Raw genomic sequence first — 18,696 nt, 5'->3', positions numbered from 1 at the left:
ATCACTGAGGGCAACTTCTTGTTCTTGAACTGACATGGCGATGCACTACCCAGCGCCTGCGAGGATCCCCATGCAGGACAATAGATTCTACAGTGCCCAGCCAACGATAATGTCCATGCCTGAGCAAAAAATCAATGATGATATTGTTTTTTCCACATTCAATCTTCACTTCTGCAACCCATGCTGCCTTGGGTTTGTGGCATTTTACAACTCAGTGAAGGTAAGCAATACATTTAGGCCTATTTCATTATATAATTGTCCTGCTGCTTTACAAATACCTTAAGCTTATCATATATTGTATGTGTGTCAGGCCAGGGACAGCAGACTGCTTGGAGATCTCTCATTGGCACGGTCTTATGGCAGTAGAGCTCGATGCCTAAATATTGCTGCTGTCATAATTTGTGCCTTTGCTCTAATTATCCTCATCGTCACTGGTGTCATATTGAGTTTTGGTTATCCTCCAAATAAATAATGTCTGAATGTTTGTATTCACCTCTATGTACTTCTTTATTGCGTTTTATTAAAACATTTATATCTGTTGAAACTTTGCATTGTTCTTTTTTTGATCAGTCACTGACCTGTCTTGCAACAATAAACTGACTGCTCAAGTGTGTGAGTGTGTGTGTATGTATTATAAAATTCCTATGCAGTTCAAGTATGCAAAAATAGACCTCTTGATGATAAAAGGACACTAGAACACATTATCTAGCAGTTTTATTTTGCAGATGTGTGACAGGCGTGATAACTCCCACTCTTAAAAATGAACAGGCACCATTTCAATGGATGTGGTTGGTTGGGTACAATTATAAAATCAAAAAAATAATACAGTAAATTATGAATATGCAGACAACAAAGGGAAACATGTAATGGCAGCATGTATGTAGTAAATTAATGTAACATTGAGATTCAATCTCACTTGATCATCACAGGTAAGGTGCCATTTGTTTAGTATGAAATGACCCCAAACTTATTCAGTTCTTATAAAATAAAAATAAAGGCAGGAGGTCTATAGGTTAATAAAAACCTGCCATCAGAGGGTAGTTTGTACAGTAACTCCGACTATTACTATGGTTTAGAATAGTTGTTTTTGGTACATTGTCATGTACTGATTGCACAATCTGCTAAAAATTCGAAAGCTTTCATCATTTTTTTTTCTTTAATGACGGATGCAATTTGAACTGCACAGCTAATAAAATACATATTTGTCCAGTCCAGTCCATACAGCATAACTGAATCACACAAAGCACACAGATGAAAAGCTTCTGATGTGAATTATCATGCTTCAAGATCATTTCTTGAAATATAAATGAATACACAATTAAATGAATATTGTTTCACCTACAGACACATTAAGTTGTTTTTTCATTCTGTACATATGACGAGAGAAGAAGACTTGCATATAAGAGCACTTGGATGAAGACAGAAGTATACAGAGGTGATTTAGGAAACACGATTGCATGCGTGCAATACCTGAAGTCGCTGAAACTGGATAGCTGACAGTTTAAAAGGACTGGCAGAGCTTTTGTGAGGTTGAAAGTTTTGAGTGTTATATAGCAAGTACAGTGCCTTCAGAAAGATTTCACCTTCAAACTATTATTTTCTATTCTGCTGTGTTGCCAAGTCAATTTAAACCATTTAAATGTACATGGCTCTATTCCGTGAATCTTAAAAAAAGTCATTTAGATTCAAATTTATGCTAAAAATGTAAATATTAAAATTGACTTTAACACCCTGAATTGGTTCTCGCTGACGCCACTGCAGAGTAAAGGTCCGTTCACACCAAGAACGAGAAGTATAAAGATAACTATAACCATAACTATATTAGCATCCACATCAACTGAAGATAGCGTTTTGTTCATTATAAGCATGGCACCTGCTTATCGTTCCTTTGTCATTATTGTTATAGCTATGGTGTGGACTTTACTATTCTCATAGATTTACAATAAATCAAACTTTATATTGTCTTTGCTGTGAACAGCCCTTAATGGTGATGCAATTTGATCCTATTGTACGACCATAGAATAACATTGTGGCCATGGGGGGACTGTAGCATGTGGATGAAGATTTAGCTATAGAGAACATGCAGATATTAAATACAGAAAAGGCACAAGTGCTTACAGCAGGTACATCAAGGGCAATACTAAGACTCAACAAGTCGTTATATTATAGTACATCTATTCCTATCATTTTTTAGTAAGATGAACCGTTACCAAATACTTTCTTGCTGTTAATTTATTGGAATGTGACTAGGTTATGATGAACAATAAAACTTTTTGCCATTGGACAAATGTCTTGCAGCGTATGTTCCTCTTTGATTGGCTAGTTGAAGCAGGAGTGAAAGAGAAAATCCAGTAACTTCTAAAGTGCTTGAAGGTTCACAGACTACGATTTCATGCAGCAAATGGGAGGAAGGACCAACAACGACATGTGAGGTATGATCCTGACCATGGAAGGGTGGACGCTCGCCGGCTTCAGCCATGGTAAAGACGGACACGCTGAGATATAGAAGAACGACACAGAGGGCAGGACTGCAGGGCATCGCTGCAGGTCTGGCAACAGCATACGTGCCCACACGGCAGGAAGATCACATGTGACTACACAGAGCAGAACAGGGGAGGAAATTGTGTTTTATTTTTAAAGCTGCTGAAAAGCTAAACTGTAAGAGCTGTATACATTACAAACCATACTAATAAAATGTACATTTATTATAATAAACTAATGGTTTATTAGTAGATTAATGTTTTATTTTCTAAAATGTCTACACTACCTTTCAATCGTTTTGGTCAGTAATTGGAAAAAATGATCTGTTTTATTCAATAAGGATGCATTAAATTGATCAAAAGTGACAGTAAAGACTACATTGTTACAAAAAAATCTACATGTATAAAAATCTATATATAAATTAATATATTAAAATAGAAAATACTACTAATAATATTTCAAAATACTGTTTTTACTGTTTTTTTTTGATCAAATAAAGGCAGACTTTGTGATTATAAGAGACTTATTGCAAAAACAGACCAAAAATGTTTTAATGACCCCAAATGTTTAAACAGTAGTGAAATGTTTAATTATTAAATGTTTTCATTTCTAAATATTTATTTGAATACTTTTGCAACTGTTCTAATTCAACTTCTTAAGCTTTTAAATGAAGGGGTGTGTTACTTAGCATATTATTGAAGGCTTTACCTCATGTTCCATGCACACTACACACTCGGAACTGTTGAATCTATCAGAACCTGGGGCTGTGGGGGTGAGAGCGGGGTTGGGGGTCAGCGGAGGTGTGAGCTGCTGTGGGGCACTTGGAGTAGATGGACCAGCTTCCTGTATCTCTTTCACTGTTTTAGGAAATGCTGAAGGGACAAACATGTTATGATACCCGCAAACACAACTGAAAAACAAAAACACTGAGCAGAACTGATAAATGTCACTAAATAAAAAAATAGTATGTCCTCAAGAGAAAATGTGCACTCTTACGGTCAGACAGAGTGCGTTCTCTGGCCCAGTGGAGAAGAGCTTTCTGCACGCCAACCTCATTGATCCCCAACTGTAAAAAAAAAAGAAAAGAAGTTCATGAAAAGAACATTTTAATGGACATAAATCTCATGACAAATTGCTAGACAAACATGTGGTGAAACACAAAGGGAAAGATGGCAGACCTTTTTAAGGTCTTTGGCGGTCATGTGTCGCAAGGCCTCAACAGTGATTCGGTGGTGAGCTATGATTGGCAGGTAGTGTTGAGCAGAGAGTTTACACAGAATATTCCCCATATCCCTATCCACAGCCGCTTCCTGAGGAGAAAGAAAAGGAAAGCAAAGTGTCCGTAATTTTGTGGTTTAAACAGGATCTCAGGGCCTGTAGAAGAGCTGCTCTGACCTGCATACGCAAAGACAGAGGTTTAGCATCCAGGAGCCTCTGATATTGAATCATCCAGTAGTTCTGCTGATTGGATTCGCTCTTCTGCTCCAGCTCCATCTAAAGAGCAAAGAAAAAACATCCTTAGTATCATATCTTATACATTATATAAAAGTCCTAAGCAAATATGAAGAAAATGATCGTGCAATTATTTGAAATACATTTTTCCATGGGGTTTTCAAATTCTGTAATTTTTTTTCCTACACAGAATACCAAATATACAGATAACAGAAACATTTGCCTGAAGTGAATATATATTGATAGATAGAGTAGATAGTGTAGGATTGAAAGATTAAAAATAATCAAAGATATTTGAAAATGAACAAAGACATTTGCTTTAATGTTTCAACACACAAGGGCCATTTGGAATTCTTAAAGACCCTTGTGGGGGTTGAATTTCCCAAAGACCCTTGTTGGTGGGGAGACAGACAGACAGACAGACAGACAGACAGACAGACAGACAGACAGACAGACAGACAGACAGACAGACAGACAGACAGACAGACAGACAGACAGACAGACAGACAGACAGACAGACAGACAGACAGACAGACAGACAGACAGACAGACAGACAGACAGACAGATAGATAGATAGATAGATAGATAGATAGATAGATAGATAGATAGATAGATAGATAGATAGATAGATAGATAGATAGATAGATAGATAGATAGATAGATAGATAGATAGATAGATAGATAGATAGATAGTGTCTCTATTGAGAACTAAAGTAAGCTGGTCCAGAATTACTCACCAACACCAGCCTGAGCTCCTCCTCCCTCTGGTCCTTCTGTTTGAGTAACTGCTGCAGTAGGTCACTCAAAGCAGTCCTCTGGTCAGCCAGCACCTCCTTCCACACACACACACACACACACACACACACACACACACACACACACACACACACACACACACACACACACACACACACACACACACACACACACACACACACACACACACACACACACACACACACACACACACACACACACACACAGTGAATACAGTAAATACACACACTCAAACAATACAAAAGAATCACACTCCCAGATAGCTGTGATAACTCATAGAGGTGGTGTGAGCATGATATTTAAACAGGAATGGGATGAAATGGCTAAGTAATCACAAAGAGAAAGAGAGACGCCAAAACAAAAAAGAAAAGTGATGTGCGACAACAAACAGACTGATGACTACTCCTCTCTACACTCCACAGCATGAAGAAGCACTGAAAGGAAAGCACCACATCATCTACTGCTGCTACATACCTGCAGGTTCTCAGTGTCCAAATTCCTCCTCTTAACCTCCAGCTTTGTCAACTGCAATAACTCTGCCTCTATGAGTTTAATCTATGGATACAAGCATACAGTGGGGGTGTGAATGGCCCCATGGAGACATGATAAAACAGCCATTTTTGGGGTTCTGTATCCAATGAGAGGTGGGATGTAAGAAGCATGGGCTGGCTGAAACCAAAAAAAGCTTTTAATGACTAGAATGACTACAAAATACCATCTTAAACATTAGTACTGTATAGACCTCATGTAGCCCCGCCCCTTTTCAGCGCTACACTTGTTGTGTTCTGTCTTCCGGTTTGTATTCCCACAGCATGAAGGTTTTATGAATGACATTTATTATGACATCCGCTTCAAACATTACAATGCTCATGATAACTTTCACTAGCTCTACAATAAGTAAATTAAGTTCACCAGCGAATCACTCCTCAACAGCGATGTCATAGAAATATACAGAGCCTCTGCAAAAACGGAAGTTCAAACTCAAATTTCTAAACATGGCTCTGCGCTTGTTTCTCTGGCGCACAAGGTCTATATATCCATGAAATGTGTCAAAATGAACAGTAAAGACATTTGCAATGTTAAAAAACCTTTCTATTTCAAATAAATGCTGTACTTTTGAACTTACTATTTATTAAATAATCTGGGGGGGGGGGTATCACAGTTTCCTCTAAAATTATTTAGCAGCACAACTGTTTTCAACATTGATAACACTTTACAATAAGGTTTCATTTGTTAACTTTAGTTAACATGAAATAGCAATGTACAATACTTCTACAGCATTTATTATTCTTACAGTAGTAAATGTTAATCTCAACATTTATTAATACATTTAAGATTAAACGTTGTATCTGTTAACTTTAGTTAATGCACTGTGACATGAATATGAACATTGTTATTAACTAATATTAACAAAAGGTTAAAAAATGCTGTAAGAATATATTGCTCATTGTTAGTTAACGTCAGTTAATGCAGTAACTAATGTTAGCGTACTGTAAAGTGTTACTAATAATATATTTCTTGAGCACTAAAAAAAACCCACAGTCTTGGTTTTCCTTGTCACTGTTTTGCCTGTGTTCTTGTTATCATTATTAGTTGTCCTGATTTCTGATTAGTCCTCATCTGGACCTTGCTTCATTAATAATCTTCCTCTGTGTATTTCCTCAATTCTAGATCTTGCGTTAAAGGTTAGTCGTAATTTTATTTCCCAATGTTTATTAAAGTGTATGTGCATTATTATTGATCAATCTGCATCACTCATCTTTTCCTTTGGATTGTTTAATAACCGCTACACGGTGACAACGTTTTAAAATATATAAAAAAAAACAGTTATTTAAAATTGTAGTAATATTATACAATATTGCTGTTCTTACTGTAGTTTTGATCAAATAAATGCAGAATTGGTGAGGATAAGAGACTTATATAAAAAACATTAACCATTAATATTTTTGAAAGGTAGTGTATATGTTAATAAGTGATACTGTTGATAAAGTTAAAACTCCTTCTTCATACATGTATTTGCTATGGTTTATCTTCTGAAGTAAACTGGAGCCCAGCCAACCAGTAGTATGAAATAAATCCCGGTCTTAAGTCTTATTGGTTTTTGGACCTCAATCATCATACCTGATTACGGATATAAGCATGCACACTGTCCTTCTGTAGCTGGAGGGTTTCAAAAGCGGCCTTCTGCATTTCCTCCTGCAGACAAAGAGCCGATAAGGGTTAGTTCATCATTTTAGACCTTCTAAACCAGCAATGCAACACCTGTAATATTTATAGTAGTTCATTAATGTATTTTGCCTCTGGGGTGAATGGGTGGATGGAGTGCAGACTAGCTTTTAATACAGAATACAGATTATTTATATTGTAAATGAGTGAATTGAATAGTTACCTCTTGAAGGATCTGACTAATGGCTTTGCTTTTGTCTAGCTGCTGCAGGGACAACACTTGGTCAAACTTCTTATCCAAATTGTCCAAACTAAATAAAGACAAAGAGAGATTAAGAAAATAGGACCGTCTACTCACCTAAAAATCAAGCATTGCAGTTGACATAGTATTCCTTTTGAAATCTGTTCACAAGTGGTCACAAGCGATACTTTCGAGACTAAAGTTAATATTGAGAGTAAACCGCCTTGCTTGACCACGTGTGATCAGATCAACAAGACAGATGTTGATACCAGGAGTAAACAGAGTCAAAAGGTGCTGGACAGAGTTAAAACCATATGTATTGGTAGGAAGTGAAGCACCTCCTGCAGGTCTCAGACACCAAAATCTGTGTCTTGGCTTCCCTGGCCTCCTGCAGTAACCTTAAAGAGCAGCTCTCAGACAGCATCCTCTGCATGGCACCTGAGAACATGTATATATAGATTTACCTGGACAGTAGAGTTTAAAAATACTGGGGAAAGAGAGGGGGAGTGGCACTGGGATATGATGCAGGTATGATTCAAACTAGATTCAAGTACCAAACATGTCTGAAGTGTAAGATTACACATTTATACATTGTTATATATAGGTTCCAATGTAATAGAATATAACTGAAAACATTATCTATATTTGTGTTTTACATTTTGAAGTAAACTTGAGGGAGATTACATCAGGCTGTGTAAGTGGTTGAGACATTAAGTCTTTTGTCTCTATGCAATTTCCTGACTATTTACCATGACAAGTTTAGAGCAATACTGCCTGAGTGATTGGATTAGCATCTATGCAGTTGAATGGCACTGTTATGCTGATTGAATCTGGACGAGGGACACAGTTAAGTAGGGTGTGCCCTTTACCTACACAACATATGCATTCCGTTGTTTGAATGTCTCCTCCTCTGCTGTATAACCACTCCCCCTAACATATAGATAAATTGCATTATCTTGTGCTGTTAAATCAGACTGTTTTCGGATGACCTGCAGCACAGAGAGTTCTCATTAAAAGAATTACTTCTGTTTGATCCCGACGTCTCCTGGTCTCCATACTTCAAGAAACAACTGAAGTTCACAACAGAAGCATGTCACATTTCTAATGACTGGCCAAATAAATATAAAGCCACGTTTCTTTTGAAACATTTATGGAACAATATGGTAATTTTAAAGATAAATGTAATTTTTAAAACTCACCTGCCACTTCCTTTTTCCTAAGAGAGTTGGCTTCTTCCTGCGTGATGGCAGTAAGGTGTTCCATTCGTACGCTAAAAACAACAAAATATTCATAATTCTATCCTTTATTAAAATAAAAACAACATAAGGGTACGTTTAAGATGTCACCATTTGCTGTGTGTATAACTTCTATATACTCGGTAAGATTTTTTTTACAGAAATTATTACCTTTATTTGGGAAAGAATGCATTAAATAGATTAAAAGTGACAGCAAATACATTTATCACGTTACCAAAAAATAAATACGTTATTTAAAACTTAAGCAGCAAATCAGCATATTAGAAGGGTTTCTGAAAAAAACACTGAAGACTGGAGTAATGGCTGCTGGAAATTCAGCTTTACCATCACATGAACAAATTACATTGATTATACATTCATATATTAAATAGAAAACAGTTATTTAAAATTGTAATAATATTTCACAACACTACTGTTTTTACAGTATTTTTATCAAATAATTGCAGCTTTGGCGAGCACAAGTGTGCGCAGATTTTTTGCTATACATTTTTACATGGCATCTGAGGACTATTTGTTATTTTTCTCAGTTAGAATTTCCAGATTCAATCATCATTCTTATGTACTAGAGCAGTGGTTCTCAACCTTTTTTCAGTGATGTACCCCCCGTGAAATATTTATTCAGCCAAGTACCCCCTAACCAGCGCAAAGCATTTTTGGTTGGGAAAAAAAAGACTTAAAACAGAGCACTGTGCCATCAGTGTCTGATTTATTAAACTTTGGAACAGATAAACACGTACAAAATTCAAACATTTGAAAAAATAAACTATTTCGAACATTTTAAATGATAATAATCCATGACTAAATTTATTGCAAATATTTCTCATCACTAAAATGTAGTAATTCAAACGAATGTAGTGAAAACAGTGACCATATTTCTGAAATGGAAACTGGGGACATTTTCTATTTGAGTGGTCAAAATATCAATCAAATCTCATTTGTTATTATATTTTAATTAAAAAACAGGGACAATACATTTTTGAATGTTTTTGTTGTTGTGGAGTCCTATTATATTAGTATATTATTATTAACATTAATAAGTATTATGATTTTGTTTGATTATTAGGATTTTTGGTCTGGATTTAATACAATAAAAAAACACAAAAAACAAACAAACAATGAAAACAGTTATTGGTAAGCTAACCATTGTAAATAAGCAGTTCAAAACAATATTGTAACATGACTTAACAAAAACACATTACAAAAATAAAATATAAATATGATAAATAAAACTATTCAACAAAAATTATTGTAACATTTTATAATTGTATTTAAGTTTATAGCCTACTATATAAATTACTTTTTTTACTTCAAAATTTGCATGGATGCTACTTTTTAAATATATGTAGGCTATATTTTAAAAACTCACGTACCCCCTGGAGTGCCTTCACGTACCCCCAGGGGTACGCGTACCCCCATTTGAGAACCACTGTACTAGAGCAAGTATGTATATGCGCACTCTTCAAAAATGGCACTTTAAATTTCTCGACAAACTAGAAGAAGTCAATTACATTTGTATATATTTGAAATAAAAGATATAGATTGTACTGAATGTCAGCTTGCTTATTTTGCACAAGATAAGGATTTATTAAGTCCACGTCATGTAAATAAGAAACTATGGTCGACACAGGTCGAGAGATATCGTTCCAACAACACAACTTTGCGATGCTGTTTGGTTTGGGGAAACACCAACTCGATAAAATATGCAAATGACGAATGAACTTGCGACCGTAGTTGGCTAACGATGCTTTCGGGAAATGCACCCCTGATCTCCAAAAATACCTGAATGTACCCGTAAACGTTGAATTAATATGGGTTTGGTCAAAAGCGCTCTGTGTGCTGTAGCTGCACCACAGCTGTGACATTGTTCAAACAGCTCAGTACTTTCAGTAAGTACTGAGTGGACTGTGGATTTCTTAAGTGGTGCCATTAGATAGAGAGAAATTCACTTAGCAAGAGCTGCATTGATGTCAGGAGCGAAAACTCCATTAGAGAGTTCGACCCATGTATAATATCTACTCACCGGTCCTCCTCCAGAGCTTGCAGAAATTCAGCACTCTTTGCCTGGCTGTAATCAAACGATCACAAGCACACTATAAATAACCACCCTTAAAGGCTTAGTTCACCCAAAAATGAAAATGACCCCATGATTTACTCATTTACTCTTTCATACAAATACAATCGGAATTATATAAAATAATATCCTGGCTCTTCCAAGCATTATAATGGCAGTGAAAGGAGGACGAGATTTTGAAGCACAAATAGGTGCATCCATCCATCCATCCATCCATCCTTCCATCATAAAAGTAATCCATACAACTCCAGGGGGTTAATAAAGGCCTTCTGAAGGGAAGTGATGCGTTTGTGTAAGAAAAATATCCATATTTAAAACTTTATAAACTAAAATAACTAGCTTCCGACAGATACCCGTACGATTTATGGTGAAAGAGTAACCCCTGACATGACGAATGACGTATTGACAAACACGGAAGTGCAAAGGATAGAGCAAAACAAAACACCAGTCATGAATTAGAAGTCTAAAACGAGAATTTTTAAAAAGAGAAATGCCTGAGGATTTCGATATAAGAGAAGAGGGGCTTGAGTTTGTTGCCCAGCCCTATTTGTTTGAACTGCAAGAGGCGTCAAAGCTTACAATACTCCTACATCGTGTAAAGGGTTATTATTTTTTTTGTTGCCGTAAGTCGACTTGCCGTCTGCCGGGAGCTAGTTATTTTAGTCTATTTTAAATATGAATATTTTTATTATAAAAACACACTGCTTCGCTTCAGAAGGCCTTTATTAACCCCCTGGAGCAGTATGGATGTCTTTTATGATGGATGGATGCACTTTTTTGGACTTCAAAATCAGGCCCGCCATTCATTACCATTATAAAGCTTGGAAGAGCAATTATATATTTTTTTATATAACTCCGACTGTGTTTGTCTGAAAGAAGATAGTCATATACACCTAGGATAGCTTGAGAGGGTGAGCAAATCATGAGATAATTTTTTTTATTTTTGGGTGAACTATCCCTATAAACTGCACAATACTAATGGACTTAGAATGATTAAAGTAATAGCTACAGAAAAGCAAGACATTTCAAAAATGGTTCACATTGTGCCCTCACCGTTTATCCCTATAAACTGCACAATACTAATGGACTTAGAATGATTAAAGTAATAGTTACAGAAAAGCAAGACATTTCAAAAATGGTTCACATTGTGCCCTCACCGTTTGTTATCAAGCAGGAGGTCAGAGATGCGGCCCATGATAACACTCTCTGCCTGACGTACTTTATCCAGCATTTTCAGCCTTACTGCGTCCTGGGCCTTCTGCTGCTGAGACACACCTAACTCCAACCGTTCCTGCTCCTGAGAGACAGAAAAGCACAGAGAGGAAATTATGAAAGAAATTAACACTTTTATTCAGGAAGGATGCCTAAATTGATCAAATGTGACAGTAAAGACATTTATAATGTTACAAAAAAAAAAATCCAAATAATTTTTTTTCTTATTCATCAAAGAATTCTGAAAAAATGTCTCATGGTTTTCACAAAGATATTAAGCAGCACAACTGTTTTCAACATTGATAATAATAAGAAATGCTACTTGAGTACCAAATCGGCATATTAGAATGATTTCTGAAGGCTCATGTTAATGAAAATTGTTATTTTAAATTGAAATAATATTTTACAATATTACTGTTGGTCAGTACGGAAGTGTAGCACACTCAAATGTGTTACATTTATATACCAGTACTCTAAAATCAAAATGGTTACCAATTTTACAGACAGCAGGACGTCCTCTTTGCGGGAGTTGTTGAGGAAGAGGAGCTGAGTGTGTTCCCTCTGTTTCTCTTCAAGATCTTTCTCAAAGATCATCTTTTCCAGCTGTTTCTGCTCCTAGTGGAGAAACAGAGAGTGAGATGTAAGTAAATACTACTTCACAGGATGATCGATCCAACAATAACAAAAAGAAACTAAATCAAACATACCTTTCTTTTCTCATAGTCCATGAATTTGCTCTGCAGTGTCAGAGTGAATGTAAGAGAACAGCAAGTCATTATTACATTAACAGAGAAAATGCCACACCAACACCATTTAGATACTGTACGACCAATAAATAGTGAAGACTGACCTGCCAGGCTATCTCCTCACCATCAACACAATCCACCTCCTGCTTCCCTCCATCATGCTCCAGCACAGGCAGAAGATACTGGGATGGAGGGCAATAATCCAGACCCATCTCTAAACCACATCAAAATTAATTATGAACAAACCAAACGCACAGAAAGACCCTTTTCTTTCAGGGACTGCAAGTTAATATTCAATTAGATCTTGTGCATAATCTGTACTGTATACAATCAATGTATTTATTGAGATCTTTTATTTAAAGATCTGTACCTGAGCAGAGGTAGCGCTGCACTTCCTCTGTGCCGCCCGTGCACACTGACGCAGGTGGATAGCTCATAACATGTGCGTCCAGGATCAGGCTCTGCCACACCACATATACAAAATCAAATACAGACATAAGAATGTCTTTGCAGTGGTCACATTGCCTATGAGCTGGATATGATTCTACACAAATATGCTCCAAAATCTTTATCTTAAGAGGGCTAAACATTTAAGATACTCACTTCCAGAGTGCGAACACCAGCCAGTTCTTTGGGTAATTCTGTGATGCTGTTCTCACTTATGTCCAGTGTGCGCAGGCTGCTCATGCGACCCACAGACACAGGAATCACAGAAAGGGAGTTCCCTGTCATCATCAAAACCTTTTGTTAATTGGAGTGGTTTAGGCTTTTATTACCATTTAGTTTGATGTGCCTAAAAAAAGCCTAAACTCTTTAACAAAAACTTCAAAGGACTGTCAAATTCTTACTAGCTTTCGGAAACAGGTTAATAACTATCTGGAATCTACCGCAGTGCTCTAATAAAGATATTTTAAAAATGGACATAAATGAATACTTTTTTTTTTTTTAAACATGCACAAATATTTTTTAAAAAGCACAAAACAAACCCTTCACATTAAGTGTCTGTAGATGTCGAAGATCCCCTATAGAGTCTGGCAGCTGTTTTATGTGGTTCTTCTCTACATTCAGAACCTTAGAGAAGCAATAAATATAAAGGACATTAATTATCAATTAAAAAAAGATTTAAAGAAAAATCAAAAGTTCAAAAGTTTGGGGTTGGTACAACTGTTTTAATCTTTATTAAAACAAGAAGAATGAAAACTCAAAAGTGTTCACCAAGGCTGCATTTAATTGTTCAAAAATACAGTAAAAACAGTAATATTGTGAAATATTATTATTACAATTTAAAATAACTGTTTTCTATTTTATTACATTTTTAGATTTATCCCTGTGATCACAGCTGAGTTTTCAGCATCATTACTCCAGTCTTAAGTCACATGATCTTTCAGAAATCATTCTACTATGCTGATTCGCTGCTCAAGAAACATTTCTGATTATTATCAATGTTGACATAGTTGTGCTGCTTTTTGTAGAGACCGCAATAAAAATGTTCCCCTCAAGATATAATTACATTTTGCATTTGATATGTGTATTGATCAATCAGCATCCTGTTTTCAAGTGTCATATAAGAAACAATTCACATCAGATTTGTTCATATACAATAAATATACCTGCAAGGACAAAAGCTGCCCGATGTCATCAGGAAGTGATGTGAGCTTATTTTCATGCAGATCCAACACCTTAAGAATGGACACACAGAGAGTTTGGCACTGGAGAGAAGTGCAAGATGGTTTTGTGCATGGCACTGATGTCATTGCTCAATTTGTCTCACCTTTAAAGTTGCTAAGGCACCAGTGCAGCAACCTTTAGGAACAAGTGACTTCAGGTCATTTCCATGAAGAATTAACACCTGCAATGAAAGTGGAAACTGCTGTCAAAAGTCTGTTCATGCAGACCAACAACAGCTCAAAGAAAACAACACTGCAGTGAACTGACTCACTTTCTTCTGCAGCACTTTACACATTGAGAAGGCACTGGAGGGAACCTGCAGACATGCATTTAAAACAAGTCAAAACTGTTGTGATACGGATGGATTTCTGTTTCTTGAATGAACATTTCTTCAAAATGTAATGATTGTCATTCATTAGGGTTTCAGTAATTCACCTCTGTAAGCTCACAGGCAGAAATGTCCAGAACATCATCAGCACCTGCTTCTTTGGCCTGCACAAAACATAGGTATGTGTGTTAGGATCTGGAACAGAGCACTGTAAGATGTTGCTATAAAAAGAGGCACTGCTAATAAATATAATCTCTAACATAAACAAATGTTTTGGCATTGCAATAGTTACACTAGAAACTCACCAAACAAAGCTGGTACTCGAGGCGTTTCTTGGAATCCACACTGGGTTTCTTCTTTTTGGAGAACAGAAACATCCTGAGGCCAGTGAGATTTTGTTTGTCTAGTTAAAACCCCACAACATCCACTGGATGTTAGCGTGACACTTGACAGACTGTGTGTTGACAATAACAAAGAAACAGAGTGGGACAGCAATCAGCATGACACGTTCATGTAGGACAAGAAACACAGAAAATTACACATTATAATCACTCGACTATACACAAATGCCCCATTTTCATTAGAATTTGATGGATCTTGAAACCATGTTTTGGTTTCGTTTGAATAAAAAAAACCGACATACCTTACGCGAAACGAAGAATATGTGAATAACCGTCAGTGCGAAAGCTAAATTATTTTAACAAAACATGGGCTCCTTGAAATGTTCCAATATCAATTTAATATCCCTTGTTGCCTTGTCCACTCCCTTCTCTGACAGTACACACACACACACACACCAGGAACAACTTCTCGGAGTCGGATGTTGTGAATGACGTAATTCGCGTAACGTCGCCGCAGTGTGAAAGGTTGTTCAGCTCTCGCGATACCTCGTAGCCTTTATATTCGTGGCGCGACACTCCATCGGCCTTTTCCTTTTTCACTTTGGTGGTGAAGGTGCAACAGTTATCGGTCGTCCCGAATTCGGGTTCATCCGACACCCTCACCAATTCAAATTGAACTGAGCTCAACTTCATCTGGTACACCATGCCTCCTAAATTCGACCCCACCGAGATTAAAGTCGGTATGTGTGTGGAATACGGTAACCCTTTGACGGATTTCTGATTGTGTGTGAGCGGCCATGCCTGCGCGCTGGCCTCTCGCGTGCTGGTACCAATACATTAGTCAGGTACCAATACAAAGCCTTTACCTATCCATATAATTTAGTTAAAACATGTAGGCTAAATATTTGGGTGTACAACGTGTAACGTTAACTAAACTGAGGCGTGGTTTTTAAATGCTAACCGTAGCGTCTGCTAGCTCTAGCTATTCCGTGCTCGCGGGGTTTCGAACGATTCGAGGTGGCGTTTTGGAATGTGTATAAATCTCTAATCTATAAAAGTCATTTTATATAGCTCAGTGGTAAAAAATCTATCTGCGTGCGGTGCTTTGACAGCTCTCGGGATATTACGATTCATGAGTTGGTGTTCACGTGCTGCTGAAACGGCCTCGTGATAACTTTAGAGCATCACGAAGCAGTAGCATTATAGTCCTAACGTTATTTCGTTTAACACGTCAAGACAATGTAAATTTCCCCTAATTATGGAAGGATAAAACATTTGAAAGTTTGCAACTACATAGCCTCTGCTTCTGGTAAAGCAAATTGACAGTGCATACCTCGGGACTAGGCTGGAGTATTGACCCTTTTTGTCATCTGTCCTATGTAAGCATCTAGTGGTTCCTCAGGTCACTGCACGTGTACCATAGTGGGGATTTAATGTTGAAAAAAATGATGAAAAAAAAGCTATAAAGATTAGTTTGAAGAAATGCCACACAATCTCGTCTTTCACTTGAGCCCTGTATGCTCTGATGCCCACTTACTGGTCGTTTTTATAGGGAGTTATTGCTGAATTTCCTTTTAGCAGACACTGGCATTATCACCTCAGCCTCAATGAAACGTGTTCTTTGTTAGTCCTTTTGAAGTGATTAACCAAGTTAAATCAAGTGTTTTAGTTTAGCAAAAATGTTTATTTTAAAAACCTGATGTAGTTCTACCATATATTAGTTTTGACAAATAGCCATGGTGTTAAAAACAAACCGTTACTGTGAATGATGCACAATTCTAAGGAGGGTATTTCAATTTTTATATTTGCACCGCTTCTAGAACTGCCATGAACCGTGTCTGTTTCGTGGTGGAGTATTGATTCCAGTTGTCTGAATTGGGATGCATTTATCAAAAGCGCACTAAGGCTTTTTTCTCTTCCTCCAGTGTACATGAGATGCACAGGTGGAGAGGTTGGTGCAACTTCCTCGCTGGCCCCCAAAATCGGACCTTTGGGTCTTGTAAGTATTGCAGCCAGTTTAAACTGTTGTGTGTCCTTTTATATCATAAAGCAGCCTCCCGCCACTGTGCTAGTCTATTAAAGTGTCTTTGTACAATCCAGTGGAGGCTCATAGTGACCCAGCTCTAGGAAGCAGGGTGGCCCCAACTTAATGGGCAACTCTGTGCCGAAAGGCCTGGAACAAACTTTTTGTGTCACCAAACTTTGACCCTGTTCCATGCTGTATGCTCATCTTTCAATCTCGCTTTCCTTCAGTCCCCTAAAAAGGTGGGTGATGACATTGCAAAGGCCACCGGTGACTGGAAGGGCCTGCGAATCACTGTGAAGCTGACCATCCAGAACAGGCAAGCAGCGGTAAGCCCTTGAAGTCTTTCAGCCCGTTTTCTGGCTCTTGAGGTCATCCAGCCTTTAGACACTTACAGTTTTGTTGTTGTTCCAGATTGAGGTGGTGCCATCAGCCTCCGCCCTCATCATCAAGGCCCTGAAGGAACCTCCCCGTGACAGGAAGAAGGTCAAGAACAGTAAGTAGCTTTTACTACACAATACACTGTTTTGTAGGAATCGTGTCTTGTGTTTTCTGACCTTTTTCTTGGTTATTGCAAGCCTCCCGCCACTGTGCAAGTCTGTTAAAGTGACTGTGTTCTGTCCAGAGGAGGCTCATAGTGACCCAGCTCTAGGAAGCAGGGCTGCCCAATGTAATGGGCAACTCTGTGCCGAAAGGCCTGGAACAAGTTCTTGCATTTCTTGTTCAAAAGTCACAGTAAAAATCTGTTCGTTTTGCATTTTGAAAAAGAACCGCACTTATGGACTTTATATTCCAAGAATCCTGAAAATTTAATTATGATGGAACACTGGAGTAATGATGCTGAAAATTGAGCTTTGCCATTTAGTAACCGAATTTACATTTTTAAAATGGAAGTTATTTTAAATTTTAGGATTTCACTATTACTGTTTTTGATCAAATGCAGCATTTGTGTAGTGTAAGAGACACGAAGCATTGTCATACGACCCCAAACTTTTGAATGGGTAGATTGGATTTAGTTTGTGATTTAGCATATTCTATATTTCCTGACGTTTGTATCTTTCCTTTTATAGTTAAGCACTCTGGAAGTGTCACTTTCGACGAGATCGTCGGCGTTGCCCGTGTCATGAGGCACCGATCTATTGCCAGGGAACTTTCTGGTTTGTATTTATGCAAATTGTAAATGAATGCTTAATGGATTCCTCTCGGAGCAATGTTTATCAATCAGCCTCCCGCCACTGTGCTTGTCTGTTAAAGTGACTGCGTACTGTCCAGAGGAGGCTGATAATAACCCAGCTCTAGGAAGCAGGGCTGCTCAACTCTGTGGCTAACCCTGTGCCAAAAGGCCTGGAACATGTTAAAAGCAGGCGTTAATGAGTGCTGTTGATTTAGACGATGGTACAAAGTGTTCTTGTCCTCTGCTTCTCAGGTACCATTAAGGAGATTCTTGGCACAGCTCAGTCTGTGGGCTGCACCATTGATGGTCGCCCTCCCCATGATGTCATTGATGACATCAACAGTGGCAAAGTTGAGTGCCCAACTGTAAGTATTGAATGCCATTTCTGCTTTGGATTTTTAAGCATTTACATTTTTTGCCCGTTACCTGTTTTAACTGGACTTTTTCTTTTTTGCAGGAGTAAAAATGAGGATTGAAGACAAATAAAACAGTTTGAAAAGTCAAAGTGTTGTGATTGTTGTCTCATCTCTGGTATTTGATTATTTCTAGAATTTGTCTATACAGGCATTTTAATATAAAGGTCAAGAACAGCAAGCAGCTTTTACTACACCTCAATACACTGTTGTAGGAATCGTGACTTTGTGTTCTGACCTTTCGTGATTATTGCAAGCCTCCCGCCACTGTGCAAGTCTGTTAAAGTGACTGTGTTCTGTCCAGAGGAGGCTCATAGTGACCCAGCTCTAGGAAGCAGGGCTGCCC

General features: G+C 37.6%; 2 protein-coding genes across 4 annotated transcripts; one reads left to right on the top strand and one right to left on the bottom strand.

The window, feature by feature from the left end:
- Positions 1-699: 699 nt before the first annotated feature.
- lrsam1 (leucine rich repeat and sterile alpha motif containing 1) lies at positions 700-15,230 on the bottom strand. Of its 2 annotated transcripts, XM_079813675.1 has the most exons (25): positions 15,043-15,230; positions 14,705-14,853; positions 14,507-14,563; positions 14,343-14,387; positions 14,175-14,252; positions 14,014-14,082; positions 13,390-13,474; positions 13,007-13,128; positions 12,774-12,864; positions 12,508-12,617; positions 12,365-12,394; positions 12,150-12,272; positions 11,603-11,742; positions 10,395-10,439; positions 8,318-8,388; positions 7,457-7,556; positions 7,101-7,188; positions 6,833-6,907; positions 5,186-5,266; positions 4,672-4,767; positions 3,877-3,975; positions 3,660-3,791; positions 3,478-3,547; positions 3,190-3,353; positions 700-2,594 (listed from the first exon to the last, which is right to left on the bottom strand). In XM_079813675.1, exons 2-25 carry the CDS (start codon positions 14,774-14,776, stop codon positions 2,472-2,474), a joined length of 2,166 nt encoding a protein of 721 aa, XP_079669801.1. In that variant the 5' UTR covers positions 14,777-14,853; positions 15,043-15,230; the 3' UTR covers positions 700-2,471. The 2 variants fall into 2 exon arrangements, with proteins under 2 accessions (XP_079669801.1, XP_079669802.1); XM_079813676.1 differs by lacking the exon at positions 5,186-5,266 and having other exon boundaries at positions 15,043-15,217.
- A 95-nt stretch (positions 15,231-15,325) lies between these two features.
- On the top strand, positions 15,326-18,442 carry rpl12 (ribosomal protein L12). Of its 2 annotated transcripts, none has more exons than XM_079813672.1 (7): positions 15,326-15,480; positions 16,666-16,739; positions 16,994-17,092; positions 17,178-17,259; positions 17,834-17,920; positions 18,190-18,302; positions 18,395-18,442. In XM_079813672.1, the coding sequence occupies exons 1-7, from the start codon at positions 15,444-15,446 to the stop codon at positions 18,398-18,400; spliced, it is 498 nt and encodes a 165-aa protein (XP_079669798.1). In that variant the 5' UTR covers positions 15,326-15,443; the 3' UTR covers positions 18,401-18,442. The 2 variants fall into 2 exon arrangements, with proteins under 2 accessions (XP_079669798.1, XP_079669799.1); XM_079813673.1 differs by having other exon boundaries at positions 15,326-15,585.
- The last annotated feature ends 254 nt before the right edge of the window (positions 18,443-18,696 follow it).

The sequence above is a fragment of the Gobio gobio genome (assembly GCF_949357685.1).
Source record: "Gobio gobio genome assembly, chromosome: 4".
Classification (NCBI taxonomy): Eukaryota; Metazoa; Chordata; class Actinopteri; order Cypriniformes; family Gobionidae; genus Gobio; species Gobio gobio.
Note: the sequence above shows the minus strand (reverse complement) of the source record. Positions and strands in the feature narration are given on the sequence as shown.

Excerpts from the sequence above, each read along its gene's own strand:
- rpl12 (XM_079813672.1), top strand. The coding sequence starts at position 15,444 with ATGCCTCCTAAATTCGACCCCACCGAGATTAAAGTCG. Across the intron at positions 17,093-17,177 it reads TCCAGAACAGGCAAGCAGCG|ATTGAGGTGGTGCCATCAGC; the intron begins GTAAGCCCTTGA and ends TTGTTGTTCCAG. Across the intron at positions 17,260-17,833 it reads CAGGAAGAAGGTCAAGAACA|TTAAGCACTCTGGAAGTGTC; the intron begins GTAAGTAGCTTT and ends TTCCTTTTATAG.
- lrsam1 (XM_079813675.1), bottom strand. The coding sequence starts at position 14,776 with ATGTTTCTGTTCTCCAAAAAGAAGAAACCCAGTGTGGATTCCAAGAAA. Across the intron at positions 5,267-6,832 it reads ATGCTTATATCCGTAATCAG|ATTAAACTCATAGAGGCAGA; the intron begins GTATGATGATTG and ends TTGTATCCATAG. Across the intron at positions 3,548-3,659 it reads CCGCCAAAGACCTTAAAAAG|TTGGGGATCAATGAGGTTGG; the intron begins GTCTGCCATCTT and ends TTTTTTTTACAG.